At 43.0% G+C, this 26975-nt stretch overlaps 1 protein-coding gene across 2 annotated transcripts in view; it reads right to left on the reverse strand.

Moving 5' to 3' along the window:
* TPP2 (tripeptidyl peptidase 2) overlaps positions 1–26975 on the reverse strand; it is a 596335-nt gene that overhangs the window by 440387 nt on the left and 128973 nt on the right. For both annotated transcript variants that reach the window (XM_078658083.1, XM_078658084.1), the window contains exons 8-10: positions 10176–10252; positions 9499–9626; positions 1354–1453 (exon numbers count right to left, since the gene is read on the reverse strand). In XM_078658083.1, coding sequence (XP_078514209.1) covers positions 1354–1453; positions 9499–9626; positions 10176–10252 — 305 coding nt within the window. The remainder of the gene's footprint in view (positions 1–1353; positions 1454–9498; positions 9627–10175; positions 10253–26975) is intronic.

The following is a 26975-nucleotide window of genomic DNA, read 5'->3' on the forward strand; positions in this document are numbered from 1 at the left end:
ACAGGAGGTTTTAAGTTAGAATGTCAGGAAAGGCATCATGGCCCCTTTCCTTTACAGGGTTTTTGTAGGTTGCAACATGGTTAGGGTTTGTAGCTAGCTGGCCAGTTTGGGTCCAGCAATTGTTCAAGTAAGGGGCGAATGCAAGCACATTTTGATGTTATCTGGTACTTGATCCCCTGCAAGAGAGGAGTTTAAGATCTTTCTCACAAATGGTGCCACTTATTCTTTAACAGTTACTGTCACCTTTTTTACTGCAAAACCATTCCACAGATTCAGTCACCAGATTAAGACTGAGAGTCCACTACTTTCTAATGTGGGCCAAATGTTAGCCGTGCAACTACTCAGTCCAAATTTAGAAATTCTAAGAGGCCAAATTTCAAAGTAAAACCCAGCTATCTTCACTTCAAGAAACTCCTGCAAACTTAGTCGGTCATGTCCTTGGCTAAGGGTTAGACTAGCAACAAAAGTAATGACAAGTAGGCGATGGTGGGTGGCTGACTGAGCTCCGAGCAGCCCTTAATACTCTCCTGCAGAACCCTTTGTGTGGAAATGTATGGTGTGCTAAATTGCCCAGAATGAAACACAGTGCTTTACAACACTTACAAAAAATACCTTAATTTCAAACAAAATAGTGAAATGTAATGTATTATTATAAAGCAGCTTATCCCTAAGCACATATATTAATAATGTTTCAGTACTAGACATTACAGAAGAACATAAATAAAATTCCACCAACATCTCAAGTGTCTGCAAATATGAAACATATACTAATAATAATAATAATATCCACATTTGTAAAGCGCACAATCACCCGTTAGGGTCTCTAGGCGCTGGGGGCCGTCGGGAAGATTAGGCAAGCTATTGCCCAGAGTCACATGGTGCTGGGCTAATCTGCCGCCGGTGCCGGGGATCGATCGTGATCCCCAGATTCCGGAGTCAGTCGCCCTGGCGCCACACCTCTTCCCCTCATATACTGTCATCCTCACCTCAGGTATTTCCTTCAAACACCCATGGCACCCATCCTACAATTGTATAAGGTTATCATTCACTTCTTGGTTTCCCTTCATGCATTCTCCTCTTATACTCAAGACAAGGAATGGATAGCAAAACAACGCAATACTGCTGTTTGAAGCCCAAGAGAGAGAATGTCAATCTGAGTTCTCCTAACAGGCACCTATAAGGATATTGCAGCAGTGCATATACATGCAATAGTGTTCAGGTTTTCTGTACAGTGCCAGTTCTTCCGATCTAACTGAATATCGTAAAACATTACAGAACATTCAACCTCTAAAAATTAAAGGCAACTATAAGCTATAAAAGCATTCTTAAAGTTAGTACACATTTTTCACCTACCTTGGGCCTCTGGATGACCAGGTGTACTGATTAGCAGGTAGTTTTTCACGCAAAGAATACTCCGCAATCATCATGTCAGGTGAAACATAAGCACCAACACCTAAGAAGCGAATATCAGTTAATAGTGGTGTGAAAAAATAAAGTTGGTTAGGTGGAAGCCACAACTTATGTACACTAAGCAGCATCTTGGACCAAATATCAATTGTATCCAATACATATATTAACTGTATTCAGCCTGAAACCTATTTAAACTTAGAATTGATAAACAAGGTTTATGGTTAATTAGAGTGAAGCCTGCGACAGAATCTTATTTAAGGTAGGATGTTTGTGATCCCATATGAATGAAATAAGAAAACAAGTAAAGAACATTCTTGCATTGGGCAGGAAAGAAAAAGTTGCCTGCATGCACATTTTGTATAGTGCTCGTACCTTTCCTAGATGTAATACGGTTCAAACTGCCAATCGGGCTCAGTGACTAATAAATAAAAAAATAAAAAATATATAGATTCTACAAGTCAATGAGTCAATCTAAAGAATGAAAAATTTGACGGAGAGAATGCAGTAATTATTCTGGACAATCTGTTTTATTCTGCGACGCATACAATTGCATCACTTTTTGGCTGATTTCATCATTGCATGGAGGCTCTGAATACATTTAAACGACCTTGGCCCAAACCCGAAGAGGCTACCCACACCACTTATGAATGGTAACCCAAGCAACTGCATAGCCTTGGCCTTGCTAGCCATTATCAAGGAAATGTAGTACAATGAGCTAGTTACCTATATTTGGGCATTTCAGAGTCTGTTAGAGAGTCATCGAGGAGAACAAAAACATTTGCTTGAAATTTTGTATGTATCCTAACTACTGGTATTGCAGTCAAATTACACTGCATAATGTTCTCCTCTCACTGCTGACTAAACATATTCGGTTCCTTTTTGGAGAGTTCTATGAAAACAGTGTAGAAAGTGGTATCTCTATATAGTGCACTAAAATACTATCCAGTCCTTATTGGTTTACAGTGCTTTCTTCCAAAATAACAAGTGCTCTATTTTGTGGCAGGTAGTGTGGTAGAGCAATTTGAGCTATTCAAAGGGGAGTTGTTGAGTATTTGTTGTCAACGCACAGCAAATAAATGCGACACACACAAAGAAATCTGAAACAAATGTATTAAAATAACACAGATTTTTATATTATTTTAGGCACCAAGGCCTTCATTATCACGCAAGTACTTTTAAAGGTAGGTTTTCAGCATTTACACAAACACTATTTCCTGTAATGTTAACCTATGGGGAGAACATACACTGATTAGGACCCCTTGTTAACGACTTACAGGACTGTTCTTCACCTAAGGTAAGTGTAGGAGAGTAGGGTCTGCTTCCTATGGTCACCCCCACTTTTTGCTTTGCTTTACTGGTTTTCGACTTAGATATGGCTGTGGGCCTGTTAATCAGACCCACAGCACACATGCACTCTCTCTAAATTCACACCCTGTACCCTAGGTACATCCACAATTGGGAATTGGTTCACCTTATGAGCCCCTGTAAAAGTGTACCCTAGGTACTCAGGGCATGGGTGTAACCAAGGCCTACCAGGGGCTGCAGCATGTATTATGCCACCCCTGGCTGGCCACTCAAATAGACACAACTGGCTGATCACTCAGCTGGGGCAAGGTCGTGTAATCACCCCTTGCTTAGGTATAGTATTCCTATGCCTACTTATATATAGACACATAGTAACCTATAAGTCACTCCTATGGCAGGCCTTAACAATCCTGGAGGCAGAGTGCTTGGTTATGTGTGAGATGGTGCTCTAGCATGAGCTGAGCCTGTCTGCAGCTTTCGGAACCATGTCCTTATAGCTGTTCTATGATATCGCCATACCATATACTCTTAAGTGCATTATAATCCTCGCGGTTACATGCTAACTTTGGTTTGGCTTTCTCTAAACATGTCGTGTAAGGTGTCATACGCTTTTGAATACTACCCCCTCGCCAATTCTGGCGACGGGGGTAGTATTCCACCCTTCTAGAGGGAGAAGACATGTTGTTGCTGACTATCCCGGTTTAAGTTAACCAGAGCCCCAGCGTCATAAAATGGACGCTGCTGCCACAGACACAAGTCTGACCTCCTGCTGCTGGGAGTCCTTCCAGTCACGGAGATATGGACAATAGGTTTCCTGCCTGGAGAGGTGCGAGCACCACCCCAGACAGGACTTTGTGTATTGGGACAGGGAGGGCTGAATAGATTGAGACACTGCCTGAGGTACACTAGGTGCTTCATGCATACCCCAGTTGAAACGGGTTGCTGGGGCACTCCAGCCCCAGCTCTGGTGCGAAACTGGACAAAGGAAAGAGGGTGTAACCCTCCCCCCCCCCCTTCCTGGTCCCACCCATAGGAGGGACCTAGAAACGAATCCAGCCCCTTTTAGCTGTATAAAGGTAGGAGCTGTGTCCATGGACTTTAGATTTGATCCTGAACTGAAACTTGAACCGAAACTCTGGACCTTCGACGTTCTGCTAAAGCTGAAGACTGAAGAATCTCCCTTGTTGCCAAGGAGTGACCACCCTGGGCAACCAGGCACCATCCAGCAAATCAACGACTTGCTTTGTCGACGTTTTCCGCTGGAACCCGAGCACAGAGCCTGACAAGACCCAGACTTCCAGACCTCTCTGAGACCTCTCTTCACGACTGCAGAATAGCTGAGATCCGTGGAGGCGACGAGACACCTGGGAACGGACATCTTGAAAAGCCTGCAACTTGCTAACTGTGCAGCTCCTGAGGTATCCTCGAAGCTGTGCACTGGGGATTGAGAAGCCCGGAATCCGAGCTCCACCTGCACCGAAGATCAGCCCTCCACACTCCACAAGTTCTGCGTGGGGCCCTTCTGCTTGTGTTCTGCTCGACGCGTTGTCCGGTTGCTGGCCCGTTGGCTAGTAGCCTCTGTGACGAAAATCCTTTTGAACCACCTCGCTGGTCTGGTTGCTCCAGACTGGCCCTTGCTTCCCTGCAAAGGTGAAGCACCTCAGACCTTCCTGGTCTGCACCAGAAGCCTTCTTTTAATCCTGCGTGGGTTGCCTTTGCCAAGGCTTGTTGACTCCAATCCGGAAGGCGACTGCTCCATCTGGGAGAACCTTCGTGGGACAGCTCGCCTCCAGCACCTGGTCGTCCTCGACGCCTCCTGGTCCGCGTGGCTGAAGAGGAAAGCTTCAAGACAGCACCTGATTGCTCCTAGATGTCGTCTGGTTCCTTCCTGGTTCCACCCGGTCACTGGCTAGTGACCCAGACTCTGTCCCCTCTGCTTTCAGGTCCTCTTCATCCTCGATCCACCCAGATATCTTCCTCCTGGTCGCCTGCAGCATCTTTCTTCAGGTCTCCATAGGCTTCAACGACGAAACCAGACACATCTTCACACCTATGCACCCGCCGTCCGTGGGTGAGGTAACGCGAGTACTTCGGTGCTCCCAAGGCTATTGACTATCCAAGTGTCTAGGTTTTTAGTTATTTCCTCCTAGCTAAACCAGAAGTGTCCTAAATCCTTCTTTTCCTAACTTCTAAGTTCCCATTGACTTTGCATTGACTCACGCGTGTGTGTAAAGACACTGCACGCGCCGCCTGTGGGCCTCCTACTCCTAACCTAAGGTTCAGATAGTGTAGCCCCAGTGATTCCCTAGGCCCTAGGCCTTTCCTTTTCTCGTGACGTGGTACTTATACCACTTTTAGTATATGGTTTGCTTCGCCCCTAGGGCCTAACTGTAAATTGTGCAACTTAACGTATTCTAAGTATCTTGTTATGTGCTTTTGCCTCTGTTCTCATAAAGAGTTCAGAGGAGTGTGTTAGTAAATAAATACATATATATTTTATATATATCCTGTGTGGTGTCCTTTCATTTGATATTCAAGGGGTTACGTATGGTTAAACAGCTGGCTTTACACGCCCTCAAGAGTCTTTTAGCCTAAGACTGTTCTGTCCACGCTACCACTAGGATAGCTGGTCTATAAGGTTGACTTACAACCATCACCATAAGGGTTGTTTGGACTGGTGCAAGGTGTTCACTAGAATAGTGAACATCATATACCAGGCCAACTTCTCACAGTAAGTAGGGGCCAAGGCCCAAGACAGTACCAACAGTCACCTTGGGCGGCTCTGTGGCATCAGAGTGCAGAGATGCTTTCTCATGTCGGGCAGCCCATGTCAGTCCATGGGAAACAGTACCTGTAAATAGGAGCTGCAAAAACAGACTAGGGGGCCAGTCAGTTAGAGCCCAAATGGAGGCTCAGTTCTTTAGGGTCCATGGAGCGGGGGTACACAGTCAGTTTATTTGCAGTTGGGCTGTGGGGCTCGTGTGCAGTGATCTTTGGTCCAGCAAGGTGTGGCGGTCAGAGGCACTCTTTCAGTGACATCTCAGAGGCAGGCTGCAGGGGGAGACTGGGGGACCAGTCTTGCAGAACTCATGGGTGAACTCCAGTCTTGGGGGCCTCTGGGCGCTACAGACACAGTCTGTTCACTTAGATTTTGGCTATGGGGCTCAGGTGCAGAGGTTCATTGAGGTGTCCGGTCACAGCAGTAAGAGGCACTTGCTTCAGGTGACAACCTGGAGATGGGGGTACAACAGCTGGGCCACTCTGGATGAGGTCTTCTGCGGTGCAGACGTCCCTAAGCAGCTGGTCGTACTCTGTGGGGCAGGCGTCCGGATTGGACCACCAACAAGTCTGCAAGGGGTCGGTACCCGGGTATTGGTGATGGAGGGCTCATGGAGGGTCTAGCTTCTTATTACTCGCTGGGAGATGGGGCTGACATATGGGGGTATGGAACACTTCCTGGGTGGGTGCTGCTTCGGCGAGGCTGGGGATCAGCAGCTCAGTGAACCGGAGCTTGCATTTCGGGCCTGCAGAATGCAGGGAAATAGCTCCACTACTCCAAGGGAGATGCTGGTTGTTTTCGAAGTGCTGGCAGCCCTCTCAGACTGTTGGAGGCTGAAGAGCTGCAGGGCGAGTCATCTTGGTCTCAAATATCAGGGGCAGCAGGCAGGCCAGCAGGGTTGGTGCTAAGTCAATTGCTGCCCCTCAGTTATTGCTCCTCACAGCTCTTTCGTGCCCTACTTAAATCAATCGATTCTGCTTCTCTGGTGCCAGCTCCCCTTAAATACTGGATTTAGGGGCATTGCGGGGATTGAAGGGTAGCAGTCAACCCATATATGACATTCCTGTGAAGAGTGGGCATGGCCCTGTCCCAGAGTTCCTATTTCAACCAAAAACAATATGGTAGAACCCTTCCTTCGTGAAGCACATCAGGTAGCCTACCTTAGGGGTATGACTAGCCCGTGTTTGCAACATGCCTATTGCATAGCTGATTTCCTGCATGTCCCTCACCTTGGTGAACTCTAGAGGGGCACTGGTAAGGTCTAAGCGGAACACGGAGAACTGGAAATGCTCATGGCCTATTGTAAACTGCAGGTAGCACTGATAAGCAGGCAGGACAATAATATGGAAATAGGTGTCCTGCAACTCCAATGCTACCATTCAGTCTCCCAGGTCCAGGACAGACAGGACCTGAGCCAATGTGAACGTCTTGAACTTTTCCTTTTTGAGGAAGTAGTTGAAGGCCCTTGTCCTTTTGTTGAGATGAGTTAGTAGCGGGAATAATAACCACAGCCTACTTCTGGCACCGGAACCCGCTCTATAGCTCCCTTGGCCAAGAGAGTCATAACTTCCTCTTGAAGCAAAATAAGATGATCTTCCGTCAGCCAGTCATAAGATGAAAGCATGGAGTATGGGGTAGCCTTGAAAGGGAGGGAGTAGACCCTTTTGGACTATCTGGAGGACCCACCTGTCCGATGTGATAGCGAGCCAGCGGTGGAGGTAATGGCGGGTCCTGCCATCAACTGGTCACCCATGATCTCGAAGGGCAAGACTAGGAGGTCTTGGGGGATGAGGCTGCATGGGGGTGCAATGAACCACCCTCTTGTGCCCCACCCACAGGGTTGGAACGAGCGGCGCCCTCGGTCATGCGGAGGTCACTGAACCTGTGCGATCTTGTGGCTGGGATAGGACTGGCGCAGCTGAAAGTCCCTTTCATAGCCACGAAATTCAGACTGGGGACGAGTGGCAACTGAGCGGCTCAAGGACATGGCCATAGCCCGTGAATCCTTAAAGTGCTCCAGCATCATGTCTGCCTTGACTTCAAAGACGGGTGCCATCGAAAGGCATGTCCATAAGAGAGGCCTGGACATCCCCCGAAAAGCCAGAGGTTCTCAACCAGGAGTGATGTCGAACAGCCACCATCAATGAAATAGCTCTGCCCCGAGAGTTGGCCGTGTCAAGACCACAATGTGTGGCTAACTTTGCTGCATCTCTCCTGTCTCATACCACTTGGAAATGGCTTGCCTCTTTTTTGGAAGACAGAGGTCAGGAGGTTTGGTACAGCCCTTTCTCCGCTACCCTCCATAAGCTGCTAGTTAGAGTGCCTCAGAGCTCACTTCTGAGCCAGACACTATTTAATATCCATCTCTCTCCTCTGGCCACCATAGTAGAACTCTGGGATGCAAAAATAGTGTCATATGCGGACGATACCCTACTCCTTTTCTCCCTGTGGGGGGGAAGGATGAGGCCATCCCTGTTGAGAAATTCCGTGAGTGCCTGAATGCAACATTTAGATGGTTATCCAATAACCAACTTAAATGTAATGAGGGCAAGGTCGAGCTTCTTTCTTCGGCCAGGAGGCAAGCCATCTTGGTAATCTTTCTGGCCAAAGGATGCCCCTCCTTCTCTATCAACACATCAAGTGGTAAAGAACCTGGGATTTATGTTCGACGAGCAACTATCTTTTCATACTCAAATCAATTCTGTGGTGGGCACGGGCTTTGCCCTCCTCCGCATCCTTAGGAAATTCTTCCCTCTTCTTTCTTTTCAGGCCAGACAACAGGTAACACAGGCTTTGATTACCTCAAGGCTGGACTATGGAAATATCCTGTACGCTGGGTTAAAATAAAATTCCTGATAGACAGGTTGCAGTTAGTTCAGAATGCAGCAGCACCTACCATCGTTGGGCTCTCATGTTACTCATGTCTCTGGCCTCCTCCACAGCCTACACTGGCTTCCAGTTAGGATGAGGATTACTTTTAAAATACTGCTTTTAACCCAAAAAGCACTTTGCAGGACAGGTCCTATTTATCTTCAAGACAAAATCAAGCCCTAAACTCCCCAGAGAAACCTTCGCTCCGGAAATCTCTGCCTGGCCTTTGTCCCTCAGATTAAGAAGACGAGAGCGGGGGGCAGAGCCTTCTCATTTCTAGGCTCAAACCCTGACCTTCCGGAAAAAACTTAAGACCTGGCTTTTCTACTCAATTTAGGCTCTCTCTCCTTTTTTCTGCTTGCAGTTAGCACCACCGCTATAGCGCCAGGACACTTCTCGGAGTAACGGTCGCGCTTTAGAAATCACCTACATGCATGCATACATACATATATACATACTTGGAAGAGGGTGGCCCGGGCCTCCTCCGGGACCTGTGGCAGCCCTTGCTCAAACATTTGCCACAAGGTTCACCGACCGTAATGCAAGGTTGGTGGAAGAAAACATTAACTTAATGTTCGTCACCGCTAAACTATATCAAGCAGTGGAGTGGACAGAAGTACAAAACAGACAAATGGTTGAGAGGCCTGGACTGATGCCCAATGATGGGAGGACTCAATATATTGAGCTAGGATGTGCCTAGGTAGTATGGGAAGATTTGGGGTTAATGGGTGTCATTTTAATGGCACTATACCACGATCAAGGTAAAGAGAATTTTGGGTCAGCCGCCAGCTGTAGGCTAATTAATGTAATGTCCTTGATGTAATTTGGATTCATGATTTTGAGGCATCATCTGCGAATGTGGGGATATGGTGATTCATTTCAAAGTGCTTTGCCTGCTTATGAAAAAATTCTCTCTTTGTTCTATTAAAACAAAAATGTGTTGTTCAAATGATATTCTAGCTCCAGGACTTGTCAATTGCAAGAAATTCTTAACATTTTCTGAATTAAGATTATGAAAGGAGGAACCTAATTTACTACAAAACTGAAATTGTTTAAACCCTTACAATAACGAGAAGCGTAAAAAGTTGTCATTAGTTTTGACATCCTTAAAGCTAAGCAAAACATCCACAAACCTATTACGCTGGATGTGGTTCCACCTGGGCACCCTACTGTAGAAAGGCAAGGGCCGTTGTTTCCTGCACTGGACACATAGATGATGTTGTTTTTCCACACTGCTTCGTTGATTGCTTCGCATATTCTCCTACAATAAAGAAATAAGTCATGGAATAACCAATTAGAAGTCTGAAATATAATAGTGCAATTACAAAGATTCTAAACTTACCGGTTAAAACAGAAGGTAAAGGCCTGCATTTTCAAGGAGTATTTTGTTACCACTAGTTCGGACTCTAATCAGGTTTAGGAGCTCACCTAAATAAAAATGCAGTACTTTACATTTAGACCAAATTTATGCAGACCTTGTTTCGGGTGAATCATCATCACTGTCCAATTTCCACTATTGTAGAACATTGGGGGGGGGGGTATTTCATTAGTTTCCCTTGATGAAATGTACTGCAATGAGGGACTGGAGACACACGTCTCCGCACTGTATTTTTCAGAGACAAATATGTATAACTGGTGCTGCCAAATTTAAGGGTGCTCCAATGCATATGTGACCTAAAAACCCTCACTGGCAAAGTGTGAAAAATCACAAATTTATTCAAAATGTCTTTGGTTTTTTCTTGTATTGTTAAAGCCCCAGAACTGAATGCAAGCCCCGTAAAAAGGAACAATAAGAAAAAAGCACTCTTACCCAGAATTTGGCCAGTGGGTTGCTTCTCCATAGCTGTAGTTGACAAGATCACATTTATGCTTTATAACTTCAATCATCTGTAAAGAAAAGTAAAAAAAAAAAAAAGATTTCTAAGCAGCACATTCAAATTGTGTCTAAATTATCCAGCTTGGTCAATTTGATGATTTCTTACAATAAGTAAGGGTTTGATTAGACTATGAAATAAAACATTTTGTACGTTTAAATGTAAAGATGGTATAATTGTACTCTGCAAAACTAAAAATGCTCATGAAATACAAAAGTATGCAGACGCATCGAACAATGTAAGAAAGCAAGATTGAATCGAAAGGAAATGGGTGCATCCCGATCTAAGCTGAAATTGTACCTGCCACAGGGTATGGGATTGAAGAATAGGTACAGTAAACTGGAAGGTGTATTGGAGTTATCCTAATCCTGATCAAGCCGGGGTATGACGGGGATTGGCTGTGTAGAGGTTTTGACCAGACAAACACTGAGTACTTAGGTAAGATAAGAGAACTTTGCAAATTTTCAGGGAGTCTTAGGTAATGTTTATCTGGGCTTGATGGCTTGGCAAATAAATGCTTTTGTATCTCATGATCGCTCAATTCTATTTTAGAGGTCATATTTCTGCACTATTACATCTCCATTAAGCATTAAATAGCAAAAAGAATTAAGGGGAAATAATCAACACAATGTGAGGCATGCAGTCATGATTTGCCCCTATTATCAGGCTTAGATTCAAACTTGATGCTTATATTCTGTTAGAGACTTGGTATGAATGTTAGTAGGTTGAGAAATTTCAAAGTACATGATGCTCTGCAATACACTATTTGCAAACTAGAACTAATAAGCATTTGCAATGCGATAGGTCTCGCAATTACCATATTTTGAGCTATTGGCATTGTAAATGACAATGCCTTTTATTTATAGGTTTAAAAAAATACAAATAAAAGGCATTGTTATTTACACACTACCAATAGGTTAAAGTTTAGATCCCCTCACCCGTCCCAGCTCAGACACAGGGCCTCAGAGAGCCAAGGGGGGAGGGCCACATAGGCACACGCCACGCAAAGTCCCTCACCTAGCTTGCAGGACTTGTGGCAGGGGTGCAGAGGGCGGCTGCAGTGGTGCATGCCACTGGTGTTAGTGCCCCGTGTGCAGGAGGTTAGTGTGCAGGAAGCGGGGTACTAATTGGCTTTTCCTAGAGAGAGGGGTAAAACGCTGGCGTTGCACTTAGTCTAGGTCACCAGCCCTGATGTGCACCGGTCTTGTCCCGTGGGCACCGGATTAGTCGGGAGCCTGGTCCTGATCTTTTGCCCCAGCCCAAGGCCAGGATTGGTCATTGCACCATTGTAGGTAAATATAATATACGTGGTATGTCCTTGTGCTATTTCCCTTTCTCACCCTTCCCAGGTACCAATGTCTAAAGGGGTTACTGTGATTTCTTACAAACTTTATGTCCTACTGGTTATATTCTTGCTTGTAAAATTTATGGTCACAAGATTGTGGCCCTTCTTTTAATTTTGACTCAGAAAATCTCTCATAGATAAAGGTTTTAAAACTTTGAGTCTGTGGTTATTATAAGCAAACGTAAACGTGTTTAAATATTGCCTATTTATTCTAACTCCCTCTTCGATTCCACTTATAGTAAAGGGGACATGGATTGGTAAGTCATGGTTTACAGGTATAAGTCCTAAAAGGACCTCTAGGCACTGATAGAGGGATTAAAATAGTAATTGGTTAGGCAGGACTACTAGTTCAAAGTGTGAATGTTATATGGGCCCAGGTGAGTACGGTAAAATTGAGGTGGTAGGTCCCTGTGCGCTCTATCAGTAGTATGGTTAGGGATTAGTTAAAAATAGGTAGTTGTGTATCGAATATTGATTTTTTGATTGTTATTGATTGTATGTACTAACCCAAAACCTGCTTGTGTTGTTAAATGTTGTCTGGAATAACCCGGGATAAAGAAAGCAGGTGGTAAATAGAAGACACACTGCCTGAGGTTACTTGCCTTGAGGAAATCGGTGTGTAAAGTTAGGTAAAACCTGAGGCACTAGTAGGGTTTATTTTTCCTTAGTATAAATGAGAGAGGGAATGATAGCAAAGGAGTTCGCTGGTGAAACTTTGGTCTTATATCCCCTAAAAAGGGTAATTCTGAAGGAGTAGCAGGTTCTTTTTGCTTAAGTGAAGAGTAAACGGAAGGTTGTTTTACTCGCAGTGTTTTAAGAGTAAACAGAATTAGGTCTACTCGTTGTGCAAGAAATTGTCTTTTCTTTTGAATCTAGTCAATCAGGCACAGTAGTGAATGTTTTCATGTTGTTAATTAATTAATGTATAATTGAATTCTGAATTTTCGTATTACCTTGTAAAGAAGAGAGTCAGTCGCAGGGGCTGCGCAGGCGTCACAGGGAGCCGCGCTAGGATTGGTAGGCACAGCGGGTGTGCAACCGTGAGAAAGTTGTAAAGGAGGGGTGAGTGCAGAGAGTGAGATTCACGTCACAGAAAAGTCACGCAATCATTGGTTAACGCTGTTGAAAGTTTAAACTGCATTGGTTAATTGAGTTGAGACACGCACTGGTATTGAAAAAAATATTTCTGCAAGTAAACAAAACACAATGAATAGAATGTATTCACATTTTGTACAAAATTACATAGCGGTATATGTGGCATTTAGATCCAGCATTTATAGGAAACTGTCCTGATAGAAAATATTTAGGATTTGCTAAAGAACAACAGATTAGAGGAAGACTTTATATTATGTATGGAGAGAAGAGAAAGATGTCACTTTTCAAAAGAATAAAAAATGATTTAAAAAAAGACAAAGTTCTCAAAACTATAGAAGGGATTATTATTCCATCACCTAATATGCCTGCATCATATATGCTGGTAGAAAGGGGCTACCACACCTGTGTGTGGTTAGAAAACTGGATAGAGTACACTAAGGAAGACTGTGTTTTGGCATTTCCAGAACATGGTACCTATAATGGTATAATTTTGTATAATTTAAGAAGCTGTATGAATAAGCTAGATCCCAGACCAAGATTAATGCAATATGAAGCTCTAGATGAGTGGGAGACAGGGGCGTTTGAACGAGACAGGTCCAGAAGTGACAGAAATTGGAGTACATTTTATCCCAGATTTCCGAAAGATAAGCAAATAAAGTGGAGACAGTGCATGCTAGTGGAGGGATTATATCCTGTTTTTACCACAGAAGAACCATCAGGAAGTAAAAGTACAGGGAAAACAAGAAACAAAATGACTAGTGGTGATTCGGTGATGATTATTTAGATGACTTGTTAATGAAAAATCCGCCACCTATCAAGAAGAAACTCAGAGAGTTACTCCTAGTGCTCCGTTTTTACAACCACCTTTAGTTCCACAGGTTATACATGAAACCTCATTAGAAAAGGTACTTCAAGAAAGAGAGAAGGAAGCTTCAAATAAACGTAGCAAATTAATTCAGAACATTTCCCAATTAAATACAAGCCTTGAAGCCTTGACAATACCAGTAAAAATAGGTCCTGTAGTTCCTTTATATGGAGATAAGCAAGTTACTCCTAAAACTCCTGTTCTGACTACACCCATAGTTCAGCCAAGAAAAGAGCCCTAATAGTGGATGATCAAGCAAGTGAGTGTGAGTCGGTAATTTCCTTAATGGATTTACCTGTACGAGAACCAGTAAATAACCCAATTAGGAAAACTACTCCCCGATGTTCAAAAGAAGTCCAGATTGAGACATCCTCAGGAATAAGACATGCAACTGTAGTAAGCCCAGAATAAATAGATCGATGGACCAGAGACATAGAAAAGCCTAAATCACAGTCAAAGGTATCGGACATATTCAAATTGAGGGTGGAACTAGAAGAGATGGTAGCAGGAAATGTGGGATTGGACAGACTTAACTCATTTGATGAAGATTAATTATTGTTTAAATGCAGAAGTATCACTCGAAATACAAAAGCATACCATGAAAAATGTATGCATTCGGCTTTGGAAATGGGAATTGACATTGGCAGATTAAAGGTATTGCAGAAACCGTATAGAGCTGAATTTTCTGATAAAGATTTGGAAAATATGAATGTGTCAGGTCATAAAGTTACAGATAAAGGAATTGCTGTCGTTGTTGCAAAAATGGGGAGATCTAGACAAATAGAAAACTAGATGGACAAAGTAAAAAGGAAGAGGCACAGGCAAATAAAACATCTTCTGAGTCTTTACTAAAAGAAGCGGAAAAAGTCAAAAGGTTGTGTCCAATAAGAGAAGTGCCAGGAGGAGGTTATGTACATGTCCCATGGTCCCGACAGGATATTTTATCATTTACTAATGATTTCCCAAAGCTTAGAGAAAAACCTGTAGAATGGTACCGACAAGTTGAAAGGTTTGTGAAAGTGTTGTTAAAAGATTTAGATGGTTTATTTGACATTGTTGTTCCAGCTGATTTATGGACCGAGTGTAAGATTACAGTAGATTGGCCAAGTGATGAATACCCTAGAGATCCCAAGACAGAGGCACCGTCAGATGAAGGGATGAAAAAACATAATCAGGTAATAACTTACTTGATGGGAAAGATTCCTCCAAAGGAAACAGATTAGACTAAAATAGACAGAACTACCCAAAATAAAGATGAATCTGTACATGCATATTACGAACGCCTTTTGCAGGTATTTAAACAAGTACAGTGGTTTAGAAAACATTGATAATAAGGACATGACACATTTTATTTATCGTTATGTGTCCGGACTAAAACCTGAAATCTCCCAAACAATTAAAGAGCATAAACTGTGATGGCAGGCAAAACCTGTCGACGAAATTCTCAAGTATGCAAAATACTGCGAGGATGAAATTGATAATAAACGAAAGAAATTAGAAGAGAAAGTAATGTGGGCCCAAGTTAAAATGGCAGAGCAACAGGAACTCCAGTTAAGGCAACAGGCAAATAATCAGAAAAGGGGGGGGAAGGCCAAAGTGAAGGAAGTGGGGGCAAACCCAGAGGGAAAATTAGTAAAGAAGAGGCAAAGAAAAAGTTTCCTTGTCATGGGTGTGGAAAGTTAGGGCATTGGAGAAACGAGTGTAAATTAATACAGAATAATAATGTCCAAACTCAAAATTTAAATCCACAGATGCAGAATGAGGTGTCAATGTGACAGGCGCAACAGGTAACACAGAATCAGTTACCTCAAGCCCCTATGCCAGATTTTGTGAGTCAACCAAAATACAGTGTGGACACCGTATTTCAGGAGGGAAGTGGTAAGAAAAATACGGTAACACCACAGTTTCTTTTACCGGACACATTTTTAGAGACGGAGGGTGACACATACTGACAGTGTCGGGGAGGGGGGGCTGGAGAGGATTGCGCACTTGGCGCATCCTTACCGATAGATCAGTCAGGTCCTTACATTGAAGGGAAAGTGGAGGAAAATGATGTTACTTTTTTGTTGGACACTGGTGCCACCCGTTCTACTGTGAGAACAGCAGATATCCCAAACCTACCCCTCTCGGGAGAAGCGATCCAAGTAGTGGGCGTTTCTAATAAACAAATTAGGACCCCTGTCGCAGAACCTAAGGAAGTTTGTATTGGCAACTTCTGAAAATGCACAAATTCGTAGTATGTGATTCTAGCCCTGTAAACTTGCTAGGGATGGATTTACTGTGCAAAATGAACTGCACAATCTTTTGTACACCAAATGGTGTTGAAATTCAGACTGCAGTTGAAGATGGAGTGTATAAAATTAAGTTAGCCAGACAAGAAACAGAGGTTAAAAAGCTGTCTCTAGAAGATTTACCAGGAGAACTAAAGACTTTTGAAAAATCCTGATGGGTGGGATTTTACTGGGAAAGAGGTAGGCCTAATGGCTGATGTCGATCCCATAAAAGTAACAGTGAAAGAAGGTGCAGTTTACCCAAACATTCGACAGTACAAAATGAGTCCCGAAATAAAAGCAGGAGTTGCACAAGAAATAGAGCGTTTGGTTGAACAAGGCATTCTAGAAGAAATAATGAGCAGTCCTTGCACTTCACCTATAATTGGCATAAAGAAATCAAACGTAAAGTACAGGGTGGTCCAAGACCTCCGAAAGGTGAATAAAATTGTTGTCCCATGTGGCCCAGTAGTACCAAATCCAGCTGTGATACTGTATCAGATACCATGGGGAGCAGGATGGTTCACTGTAATTGATTTATGCCATGCTTTCTTTTCCATCCCACTGCATCCAGATAGCAAGTTTTTATTTTCGTTCAAGTTTGACGACCATGTTCACGTTTGGAATCGTGTCCCTCAGGGGTACACGGCGAGTCCATCCATCTTTAATCATATTTTGAAAAAGTGACTTGAATCACTGGTGCTGCCTGAAAAATCTGTCCTAGTGCAATATATGGATGGCCTATTGCTGGCATCAAGAACAAGAAATTACTGTGTGATTGATTCCATTGCATTGCTGAATCATTTATCAAAGGGTGGACATAAAGTATCCCCAGAGAAATTAAAATACTGTACAACCTCAGTCAAATATCTGGGACACCAGATAGAAAGAGGAGTCAGACAAGTGACATCTGTAAGAATCAGAATAATTCAAAACATAAAATTATCCCAAACTCAGAAAGAAATCAGGATGTTTCTCGGAGTTGAAGGTTACTGCAGGCAGTGAATTGTGGGATTTGCAGTACTTGCAAAGCCCTTGATTCAAATAACAAAGAAACGAGCAAGGGATCCAGTCGAGTGGGATGACGAGAGCATGACTGCTTTACTGAAACTGTGTAACTGTCTGTGTGAAGCTCCAGCATTGGGAATGCCAGATTATTCAAAAGAGGTTGCACTATTTTGCGACACGAGAGACAATTGTGCTCTTTCAGTCCTAACCCAGACTCATGGGTTAATGCAAAGACCAGTGGCATATTTTTCTGCAACATTGGACCCAGTAGCATCTGCACTACCAGGTTTCTCGAAAGCAGTAGCTGCAACATGCATGAGCCTTGAGCAAAGTGAATTCATTGTCATGGGACATCCTGTAACAGTGCATGTTCCACATTCCGTAGTGATTCTGTTAACTAGAACACGTACTCAGCACCTAACACAGAGTCGGATGATTAAGTATGAAAGAATTATTCTTGGTTCAGAAAACATGACAATAGTGAGGTGCACTATTCTAAATCCAGCAACCCTATTGCTGAACTCTCCCTTTGAGGAAGTAAGAGAAGACGTCGAACATGATTGTATCAACTTAACTGAATTCAGTACCAAACCTTGTGAAGACCTACAGGAAGAACCTTTAAAAGATCCAGAACATGAGTTGTTTGTAGATGGCTTGTATATGCGCCATGAGGAAGGAGGATTAAGCGCTGATTTTGCTGTATGCACATTATCCAACATAGTCGAAGCATCCCATTTACCAGGAGTCAAGACTGCACAAGTAGCCGAGTTGATTGCTTTAATAAAAGCGTGCAAAATTGGGAAAAATTGGAGAGTAACCATTTACATTGATAGCCGATATGGTTACGGGGTTGTGCATGACTTTGGCCAGTTATAGATACAAAGGGAGTTCATGACTTCTTCAGGAACTCCTGTAACAAATGGACAATATGTCAAAATTACTTGAAGCAATTAAATTACCTAAATAATTGCCCCTGGTCAAGTGTGCTGCTCACCAATCTGGAACTGATAGAGTGACAGCCGGTAACCGATATGCTCAACATTGTGCCAAGTATAAAATGACAATGAACAAGAAAATTGAAGCATATGGAAACAGCTGCCAACTTATGCTATTGAGTGGTGTGAATACATGGGAGGAAGTGAGAGATTTACAAAGTGAGGCAGAACCCAAAGAAAAGGAAGACTGGCAGAAAATAGGGTGTCAAATGAGACCTGAAGATGGCATAATGGTCTACCTAGATGGGAGAACAGTGTTACCCGATTGTATGCTTGCACCAATGGCTAGAATGTACCATGGGGACACACACATAGAGAGAGATGCAATGGTGAGATTGTTTAGAAGGGACTGGTTCAATGCGAAGTTCAGGAACATAGCAGAGAGTCTTTGCCAGAGATGTCTTGCATGTCAACGATTAAACCCTGGTAAGAAAACTGTAGTGTGCCCTGGGAAAACTAGGAAAGCAGAAGGCCCCTTCATTAGACTCCAAATTGACTTCATTCAGTTACCGGCTTGTCGAGGATTAAAATATGTTTTGGTCATTGTCTGCCTATTTTCAAAATGGGTGGAAGCATACCCTACCCGCAGGAACGATAGCATCACTGTAGCCAAACTCTTTCTGAGAAAACTCATCCCTAAGTTTGGTTTTACAGTAACGATTGAATCAGACCGAGGAAGGCATTTTAATAATGGAATCAGTCTGATCTGTGAAGCATTCAAAATTGGGCAAAAGCTGCACTGTGCATACCGCCCAGAGGCTTCTGGAGTGGTAGAAAAATTGAATGGCATGATTAAAGCAAGATTGGGAAAGATGTGTGAATCTACCCAACTAGAATGGCCTGATGCTTTACCTCTTGTCCTAATGGGACTCAGAGCATTCCAGATAAGAAAACAGGCTTGAGTCCCCATGAAATACTCATGAGAAGGGCAATGAGGCAAGCATGTGTACCAGGACATCAGTTGTTAACTATATCTGATGATTTAGAGTTGGAGTACTGCAAAGAGTTGGCTGACAAAGTGCTTTCTATCTCTCACCAGGTTTGGGAAGACGCAGAAGCCAGACATTCAACTCCAGCACATGATTTGAACCCTGGAGATAGGGTAGTGCTAAAATAAAAATCACACCCAGGAATCTTGCCTAGCACTAAGGTGGGGAAAGCCAGAACAAGTGATATTGGTCACCACCACAGCTGCAAAGTGCAAGGGAATCCCCAACTGAACCCACGCAAGCCACACTAAATGGATACCAGAACCTGACGAAGTTGAGGCTGAAGGTTGTACAGCGGAAGGGTCTCAAGAAGTTGATCCTGAAGTAGTTGATGAAGAGCAACCGAGCACCAGTCAGGATGAATGGATCCCAGTGGTTGACATACCTGAAATCAGAGTGAGAACAAGAAGCCAAACATACCTAGATAGTCAGACTGATAGTGAGGACGAGATGTGAATAGAAGAACTACTCAGATTCCAGAAATGAAAGCCAATGGTAATCATGAGGACGACCAGATAAGGAAAGAGCAATATACTCAGACCAATGAAACCCCTAACAGAACTCACGAAACCCCTAACAGAACTCCATTGTCTGAGGAGGGACAGATAGGCTCTAGACAAAGCACACAGGCGGAGGACAAAACAAGAATCTGCAAGACCTGTGCAGGACCACACAGGATTAGTCAAAAGGATTCAGGACGAAGATAAAATTCCAGGCCCAGCAAGGTCATATCCTGAATCAGGTACGAATAGGCTAGAAGGATCAATCCAGGTGGAAAGGTCAACTGTATTAAGCCGTGGAATAAGTGAGTTAGAGAGGAAACCTGAAGTTCACAAAAATAAAGTTGTGCCACAACTTAAGGAAAACAAAAAAATATTTGAAGAATTAGAAAGCACAGTGCCAGCTAAAAGACTCAGAAAAGGCGATCAATGGCCTGGTGGAGTTAAAAGTTAAAAATATCGTCTAGTTACAATCAATGAAGAACCTGAACAAGTAGATGAAATCACAAGTCAAACTGAACTGTCTACAAGTAATCCAAAAAGGAGAAGTCCACGCCTGAAAAAGCTGAATCTAAATTCAAAGGCCCTGAATGGACATACGTCATCCTTGAAGAGTTCGAAAATCTGGAAATCAGTGATGACAGTGATGAAGATTTGATTGCTGATCAAGACATTGAAGAAGTGAGGCAAACTTGAAATAAAATGCAGGTGTATTCTGTGTATAATTCTCAAAGAAGGGTTAAGCCTCCTTAGCAAAAATGGCTGATGGAAGTTACAGGAAACTTGAAAATAAGTTGTATAAAGACATATTGTAGGATATGTATATGTAGTGTATTGATAGTACAATAGCAATACCGTACTTGATGGCTGCTAAGCAAAATGACATTAGTATACACAGAAAGATAGCGCACCACAAACAAGAAAGAGTAGACTTAGAAACACCAGATGAGACAGAATTACCTCACTCTAAAAATAGTAATGAAACTGAGATGAATGTATTTGCTAGTCTATGAGTACATTATGTATAGACCATGCAGATTAGTGATGCTCATGTCTTTATGAAATTACCTTCTTCAGTAGATGAAGGTGTCACATACCATCATTTACCCTTGACCTATGGTATTTCTTGTAGCATATCAACTAGTTTGTTTCATAAAACTGGAAGATTGCAGTATTATTATTCTAACATAGATGTCATTTTTTCTGAAATTCCTGTCCGTAGAAGAATGAATCCTGTCCTTAGTAGTAAAGACTCACAATTCATGGGTGAATATTTTTTAACAATGGAAACAATAGATATAGCTAATGCACACTAAGACAATTTAACATGTAGACTACAAGAAGAAGAGAACATTTTCCTGAATTTAGTGGAGAAGAGGAGACAAGATTATCATAGAAAGGCCACCGAACCGAAACCCCAGATACCCAAGTGGGCTGAAAGGGAGGAGTTTATGGCAACTGGCAAACCTCATGCTGCCAAGTCTGTGGACTTTGAAAAGAAGGGGAACATCTGTCTCCATAGAAAGAAGACTGAGTATAACAATGTATTCATCTGTTCCAGTGAATGTGAACACAATTTCCTCATAATTGGGGGTTGGGGACTAAAAGAGGGAACTGATCCAGTATTTCCTGGAATCTATTACATTTGTGGGAACAAAGCTTATTTTAAGCTGCCTGATCATTGGTATGGGAGCTGCTATTCAGGAATAGTATTCCCAAAAGGATACCATATAAAAAGAATCACTGGAAGCAATGAACACGAAAATGAACTAACGCGATAAAAAGGGCTAGTTTTGCAGAAATTGTAGGTGATATATTTAGTGGAGTGATACCTTCAGTGGGAGGGGTTCTGAATACCCAAAGAATCTGTAAATTGTCTACAGTGGTGGATCGCTTATCAACTGACACTGCTGGAGGATTCTTATTGATCAATACCGAATTGGCTGCGATCAGATCAATGGTTTTACAAAATTGACTTGCTCTAGATATATTATTAGCAAAAGAGGGCGTAGTCTGTAGCATGTTGAAAGCGCAACATTGTTGCACTTACATACCTGATAAATGTGTAGAAATTGAAAGGCATGTAAGGAACATTACTCATCTGGAACAAGAACTAAAACCACTGGAAGTTGATAGTGCTAGGAAGAGACTAACTGATGGTCTCTACTCTATTGGTACTTGGATCTCTAATGTAGGTAGAAGTATTGTAGGTAAAGTACTGATGCCAATAATGGGAATATCACTAATAATATTGGTGATATTGATCTGGTGCACATGCTGCAGAAAGAGAAAAAGGCACACTGTGAATGAGAAAACGAAGAAAAGGAAAATTGAGGAGATTCAAATGGAAGAGTTAAAGGGGAATATATACAAAAGAATGAAAGTTTTCCAGAATGAGAATGGAAAAAGAACTCCCAAAGTAATTGAAGAAATTTAACTGGGAGAATGTTGACTTTGGCATCTGGTTCATTTTTAGTGAGGATATAAAATATCATCAAAGAGGGGATTGATGGAGCAAGGTTTCACATATACCGAAACTTGCTGGTACTCCGCTCTCTCAAAATAACATATAATATATTAATCAACATGTTTTGTTTACTAAAATCTACATTTCACAACACTTCTAGTATCTACGGGAAGCACACCTATGTGCTTTCACTAACAGTAACCAGAGTGTCTTAATATGGCCGCCATAAACGCGGGAACTTTACTGCGCATGCGTCCGCCACATCTACGTGGTGTGACGTACTTTTGCTTTGGTGGGAAACTCTTGCTTCTGCGCACTAGTGCCAGAAATGGCCGCTTTAAATCTCACATGCCAACGCTTATGCTGCTGCTTGTACTAAACTTGTTCGTTCTGCTTAACTATTAATGCAAAAGTTAAATAAAGTAATGGAGTTAGAGTAGAGATAAATGGTATACAGTGCATTCATTTATTTTTGTATTCTAATATGTTTCTCTATGACTCTGTTACTAGCTCGTATTTGGGCCTGAGGGGTGTCTTGAATCGCCATTTTGAAACCCTTTCTGCGCATTAGCTGGGAGAAACGAGAGACCTCGAACTGTGGCATTGAAATTGTGCCAGGGATTGTCTTACCCGCGATGCGCCTGAGAACCTCACCCCACGACCTGGGGAAAAGGAAGAAGTCTTACAAATTGTTTCAATATTGTATGCTAAAATCAAACAACATTGGTGGGCGGAATAAAATGGTGAGAACATAAATCATGGGTGGGAACTTGATCAATTCAAGTCAACTGAGATGATCTCATCTTAGTATGGTGTGATGACCTCTCTTCGTCTTTCCAACCAATCACTGAAGGGGAACACATACATTTGCAACATTTAGGGGTGGTACATTGCCCTCGAAATAGTATAACTATTTTAGATAGAGAAATTGTCCGACTTGTCCGAATAGGTGACCTTTCACTGACCCAACACACTCAATAGGCAATCGAGAGCAGAGGTGCTGGTGGAGCACTCAGTCAGAAGAATCAATTACACAATCCAGGTACTAATTTGCTTTTCCTAGAGAGAGGGGTGTAACGATGGCGTTGCACTTAGCTGAGGTCACCTGTCCTGATCTGCACCTTTCTTGTCCCGTGGGCACCTGATTAGTCGGGAGCCGGGTCCTGATCCGGATTCCCACACTGAGGGCCCATTCCTCAGGGCTGCAAGGACAGTCTGGGTAGGCAGACAGCGGGGAGGGCTGCTTAAACCTTGACACCTGTGTCCAGAGGGGATTCCCCCATAGACAAGGGGGGGGGGGGCTCCCATCCTCTCTTTCCATACCACAGTCTGAGCCCTTGCAATTAAACAACCCCCTCCCATTCTCAAGCTTTGGTTGGGTGAGTCTAATTCGGAGTCAGAAGTGGAGAACTCTCCCACTGTAGGCCAGTGGGCAGCGTCCCCAGTGCAGGGCAAAAGGGCACCCAATTCTCCAAAAAGAAAGGAGGCAGCGAGTGGCAGCTTCTACCCACCACCCTGAACTATCCCCAGCTAAAAAAGCACCCTCATTGCACCCTCCTCCCACCATGGACAGATTCAGTCCACCTCACTATAAATAAGAAAAATAATAAGACCAGCCTTCGCCGCCCCGTCCCCCAAAACAAGCTTAGCATGGCAACCTCAGTCTAGCGCTAACCTTCGACCCCACAACAGACCAGAAACCAGAGGGGAAAAGGTTATTAAAGGTCTCTTGGTAGAACAAATAATGCCACAACCTCCCAAACGGACATCGCACAAAAATACGGCCAGCCTCCCTCACCAGCGTTGAACCACACCGGACACAGTGACCTACAACCAGAAGTGCGCCTCTCGATCTACTGCACACTCCCCTATAGTTGGTTACACTATCCAATGCCCTAAAGATGCGACACAGAAGCTCACCTGGAGTGAGACTCTGAGGGGGGGTGGAGTTCAGAGGAGGCTCCGGTCAAGTGCTAGTAGAAAACGAGTGACTGTTGAAGGGCGGTGGGGATGGGGTGGTATGCAACCCACCTTCCTCAATGGATCGATAGGGAGCTTTATATCTAGGAAATACACCTTATACAACCCCCGCCAGGGAATCGTGGATGGTCAATGCTGTGGAAATCGAAAAGAATTGGGGCTAGAATGAGCTGAAGACGTCTTGTTTGTGGCATCCATTTTGTCAGCTATGTAATTCTTCCGTCTTCACTGCTGCTTGCCTTTCAATTCTGTTTGTGTCATCAGCTTTAGTTAACTCCTTCAGTACTGAGCCAGAGCAAAGTATGAGTTCAGAAAGGCCTGTAGCTGCTAGAATGCACCTGTTTGAGAATGTAACTGTATACCATTACCTACTGACGTAAGCAGTTCTGTTTCATCTCCCACTCTGCTGACTAAGTGATATCCATCTGCCCATGTTTGTTGGTAGCTATTCCTATGAATGCTTGTACCTTCTATTTGAGTCTACATGCTTACTCTGCAACAAACTCCGTATAAAAGGCCCATTGTCTGTTTATTCAAGTCACTACCTCCTGGAACACTTGAAGGTGTTGCATGGACGTTGTCACACTCGTGAGTGAACACACTGGTTATTTTGAATTTCAGCTTCAGTGTCAATCTCTATTTTATTGGTCTGAAGGACAAATGGACAAAGATTAGGGTGACCCCTGCACTGGTGTGCCACTAAAAAGGCACATTTCCACAATGCGATGTGTACAGGGGCACCTTCCACCGCTCCCAGGAGCCCTATCAGCCACTATCGGCTGGTGGCTGAACCCAGGCTAAGTGACCGCTGAGCGACCAACATAATACTCCATAACGGGGAGCCCCCCCCCCCCCTATCTTCACACTCCAAGGGACTCCAGGCGCCCACTTTCAGCAACCCCACCCTTCATTAGAACTGACATACAGAAACTCCTGAGTTCGAAAGAATGCTGTAGTAAATGGCTATTATTGTGATGAAGCTATGGCATAGAGAATAAGTCCTGCTAAAAAAAAATCCTGCAGGAGCCCCCTAATCCAGTTCTAAAACTGCACCCTAAACCCTCAAAGACCTGCAAAGAACACAATCCGGCTGAACGCCCGGCGAGTACTTTAACCTTTACAAGACTAACAGCAAAGCTAATTTTGAAAGACAAGTAAAGCACCCGTCACAAACAAACTTTTTTCATAATAAATTAACAAACTCCATCCATATCCTTAATTTTTTTTTTTTTTTTTTTAAAAGAGTGCTTACAGACTAATGAAAGGAGACAGTCTAACACCACAAGTAAAAGATCCAGTCCTGTTGGGCTGTCACCATAGGAGACAGGGCAGTAACAAGGAGGGAATAAAAAGCCTCATTATCAATTGGAAACCAGCGTTTACCATGGACAATGACACCAGCCAATGAAAATTATCGGCGGGGCTTCCACACCACTTCTAAAACATACCCTACTACAGCATGCCTCGCAGAGCGAGCAGCGCATTCGCTGCAATGCTAGGCTCGACCTAAATACTAGGCTGATTCAGTTTGTGCCCATTTACTTGTCAGAAATCGGAGTACCACATACAAAGTGAAGTGATTTAACTGATCTACACCCTAGGATCACAACTGTTCATGGCTGTGTAAATACTATTTATACGTTTGATCCAAATAGATCAAAACAGTATTTTAAATTGTGATCTGATCTTACTGGAAGCTATTGCTCCTTTATACATGTATTATCAACTATTACTTGGTAATGCACACCGTCACGCATTGGGCTTTGTCCATTTGTTTTTAACATGTCCTCAAACCAGTTTTGTGAATAGCCTACTATGAAATCTACACTACATACAACTTGCCCCCAAACCTGCATACTGAATAAACTATAAGTGTATCTTTTTTTAAGGTAATTTATACATAGAATGAGCAATATATAACCTCATCCTCTCTGGTCTCATTCCATACACTGAATCGAAATCATATTGAATCAGACAATAGACCTGTATAGAAAAAGGTACTGGGAGTGGGGGAGGGGGCAGGCCTGGATGGAGTAGATCTGAAATCTCAATTGTATAATAGACTTGGAGTTAGGGGTCCCCCACTCCAAGGCAGTTAACCGACTATGCTTACTAGCATAACTGTAAGTGCTTGTCATATGGGTGTGGCAAACACAGGTCCAAAGGACAGATAGAAGTAGATGTTTGAAGGGTGGCAGAGGCAATTCATAGAAAAAAAGTGTTTCTGCAGAGTTGGTGCAGTTGTCATGATTATCCCAAGATAAAACTTCCCAATAGTGGAACATGAAAACCACTACCTTAAATTCTATATTTCTAATATTTTGTCAGCATCTAGACGTTACTAGTGAGGTTTGGCTTCACCAGAGGAAAGCTTGGGCTAGTAGAAGAAGGCCGAAAAATCACAACAACCCTGCAGCGATAACACATTTGTTGTCCGAATCCATTTAAGGTTGACCATCCTTTTGCTCTCACACATGTTTATACAGAGTAGTCCAGTGAACAAAATACCACATGGTCTATCGTCTATGTCCAATACTATGCAGTAAAACCATACTCTTCTTTGCTTCCAGTTTTAATTTGCTTTCAATGATAAGACTTTTTAGACTGATTAACAGTTTGGCTGACAGGTACTCCGTCACATTGGTATATAATACACTTGTAATAAGGTGGATTGGATATCCGTCACATTTGTGACACAGAAGCCCCCTGCCAAACTCTAAATCAGGCCCTTCATATCTTGAAAAGGGTCAGAGACGCTGCCACAGGTACCATCAGGTGAGAGGTCAAAAAAGGGCAGGGTTGCAATGACGAGCTCCGTCAGAGTACCCGAGAGCATTTAATACATTTTTCAAATAATATTTGATACTCTGGTCTCCATAATCACGTGAAAATAGTGCTCTGTAGCCCACAAATAAAATGAATTGCTTTCATCAGAATTGGATATATAGTTAGGTTAACTAGAACACAGGTTGGTCTACATATTAACGCAGAGGGTCATAAAGAGAGGTACTCATCAGACTTGGCGCTACATGATGGAAAGTGTATATTAGGCAAAAAGCACCTTCATCTATTTTAAGAGAGTTATAAAACAGAGACTGGAGAGATTTGAAAGCCAGGACAAATCGGCAAAATAAAGAATAGAAGTGTTCACATGCAGGATTTAGCAGTGCTTAAAGACAATACTCAGTTGCCAGCTTTTTTGCCCATGATAGTGAAGAATGA

This window comes from Lissotriton helveticus, chromosome 8 (assembly GCF_964261635.1).
Source record: "Lissotriton helveticus chromosome 8, aLisHel1.1, whole genome shotgun sequence".
NCBI classification, from domain to species: domain Eukaryota; kingdom Metazoa; phylum Chordata; class Amphibia; order Caudata; family Salamandridae; genus Lissotriton; species Lissotriton helveticus.